Source organism: Eupeodes corollae, unplaced genomic scaffold (assembly GCF_945859685.1).
Source record: "Eupeodes corollae unplaced genomic scaffold, idEupCoro1.1 scaffold_319, whole genome shotgun sequence".
Taxonomy (NCBI): Eukaryota; Metazoa; Arthropoda; class Insecta; order Diptera; family Syrphidae; genus Eupeodes; species Eupeodes corollae.
Window position 1 is genome coordinate 1 of NW_026605891.1, and position 2,358 is coordinate 2,358.

General features: G+C 38.2%; 1 protein-coding gene across 1 annotated transcript; it reads right to left on the bottom strand.

The window, feature by feature from the left end:
- Positions 1-112: 112 nt before the first annotated feature.
- LOC129953621 (uncharacterized protein K02A2.6-like) lies at positions 113-2,098 on the bottom strand (the record flags this gene model as incomplete). Its single annotated transcript, XM_056066861.1, has 1 exon — positions 113-2,098. A coding segment is annotated over exon 1 (1,986 nt), but the record flags the coding sequence as incomplete, so codon positions are not given.
- Positions 2,099-2,358: the final 260 nt, after the last annotated feature.

Here is a 2,358-nt window from a genome sequence, read left to right on the forward strand (position 1 = left end):
TATCGGCCAGCTTGGGGATGAATGGTCTTAAGTAATTAACTGTTCCTAGAATTTTCTGTAAATCTTTTTGGTTCTTTGGATTTTCTATACCTTTGATCCCTTCAACTCTTACCGGATCTGGAGTCGTACCTTCAGCTGAAAATATATGTCCCAAGTACCTTACTTTTTCCACTCTAAACTGCACCTTCTTTTTGTTAAATTTAATTCCTAACTCCCTGGCTCTCTGCAGTACTCTACTCAGGTTTTCATCATGTTCCTCACTGTTTTTCCCACCTATTATCAAGTCATCTACAAAAACAAATGTTCCTGGCAATGCCCCAAAATATTTGTTGTTTATTTTTTGAAATATCTCTGCTGCTACTTTTACTCCTAACGGCAACACATTAAAATTATAGCATCCACTGTATGGTGTACTAAATACTGTCAACTTCTTTGACTTCTCATCCAGTTTAAGCTGCCAAAATCCTTCTTTGAAGTCTAATACCGTAAATATTTGGTAATCTCTCATTGCATTTCTAAAGTCTTCAAATGTAGGTAGCATGCACCTTTCATCTTTTATAGCCGCATTCAACTCTTTTGGATCAAGGCAAATTCTTAAGGTCCCATCCCTCTTCTCTATTACTACCATCTGATGAGACCATTCACATGGCCCATTAACTCTTGAAATTACACCCCTTTTTTCCATTTTACCTAATGTCTCCTTAACTTTTTCTCTTAAGCTTAGGGGTATACGTTTTGGTGGCCTGTTCACTGGTTGTGCATCTTTTTTAAGCTCTAATCGACATTCGTCTGGGAAAAATCCATATCCCTCAAATATATCTTCATTCAATTTTATAAACTTCTCTTTCATACTTTGACTTATACTGTCTATACGAGCCACTAGCCCTAATTCCATGCATGATTCCAAACCTAGCAATGCCTGACATCCCTTTTCCACCACTACGAACTGCATATTATATTTTTTGTTTCCGTCCTTAACCTCACACTCTACCGCTCCAACTACCTCAAGTCTAAAACCCCCGTAAGCTTCCAATTTCACAGCATAATTCTTGAGCCTATTCTGAGTTCTTATTTTGTCAAACAATTTCCTTGGCAAAATGTTTACCTGCGACCCTGTGTCTAGCTTAAAAATCACCTCTGTATTTTCTACTGTCAAAGACTTAGTCCAGCACGTGTTTTTCGATTTATACGACTTAATTGCATCAATAAATAATTCATCACTATCGTAATCATCATCTTCTTGCAAAACCGCAACATCACTCACAAGTTTTTGTTTCCTACACATTGATGCAAAGTGATTAACTTTTCCACACGCGGCACATTTTTTTCCATACGCTGGGCACTTGCCCTTCAAATGTGTGTAGCTACAAAATGTGCATTTGATTTTGCTGAACTGTCCCCTTCCCTCGCCCCATTTCTCTAACTGCTGTGCATTCTCTTTACATCTGAAATTAGAAGGAACACTATTTTTACTACTTTTAGGATGGTATTCTGCCTTGTTTCTACTTCCCCCTTCTTTTCCAATTGCATCCACTGCGGATGCTGTTCTCCCTGATACTGCCTCTCCTTGCATGATTTTGCTTTGCACTCCTGTCATCTCCGCCACTCGACACGTGTCCACTGCCTTTTCTAAGGTCAACTCACTCGTTTTCAAAAGTTGTGCTTGAATGCTATGGTCTGCTATTCCAATGACGATTCTGTCCCTCAGCATGGACTTCTTTTCATCTCCAAAGCTACAGCTTTCTACCAGAGTTGATATCTCTTTCAAGAAATGGTCAAAAGGTTCACCTTCCTTTTGATTTCTCATGTAAAATCGGTACCTTTCATATACCACATTCGTTCGCGGATTACAGTATTCCTCAAACTTAGCTTTAACTTTTTCAATTTTCTTTTGCTCGTCACTACTAAGCTCAAAGGTATGAAAGAGTTCTATAGCTTCTGTGCCCGCACAGCTCAGAAATCTTGCCACTTGTATTTTTTCATCCTCACCATCAGTTTTTGTTGCAGTCGAATAAATCTCGAAATGTGATTTGAATCTTTTCCAATTCTCTTTCAGATTGCCGTCAAGATTCAAGTGTTCTGGTTTTGGGAAGTCCATAGTTGCTGTTTCCACGTGTTTCTCTTATCTTCTTTCACGTCACTTAAATTTTGTGTTGGTTTTTTTTTTTTTTTTAATAAATTAATTTTAGTTCAACTTCGATTTTGTACCGACTGCGCCATGTAGTATTTAGCTATTCGGCCAAATAATGAAACACGCTTAGACTTATATATATATCGGAATGGTTTATTTAATCTGTAATTTTATCACACAGCCAGGCAGTTCTTTCCTCTAAGACGGTCTTGCTTCGACCCCTCGTT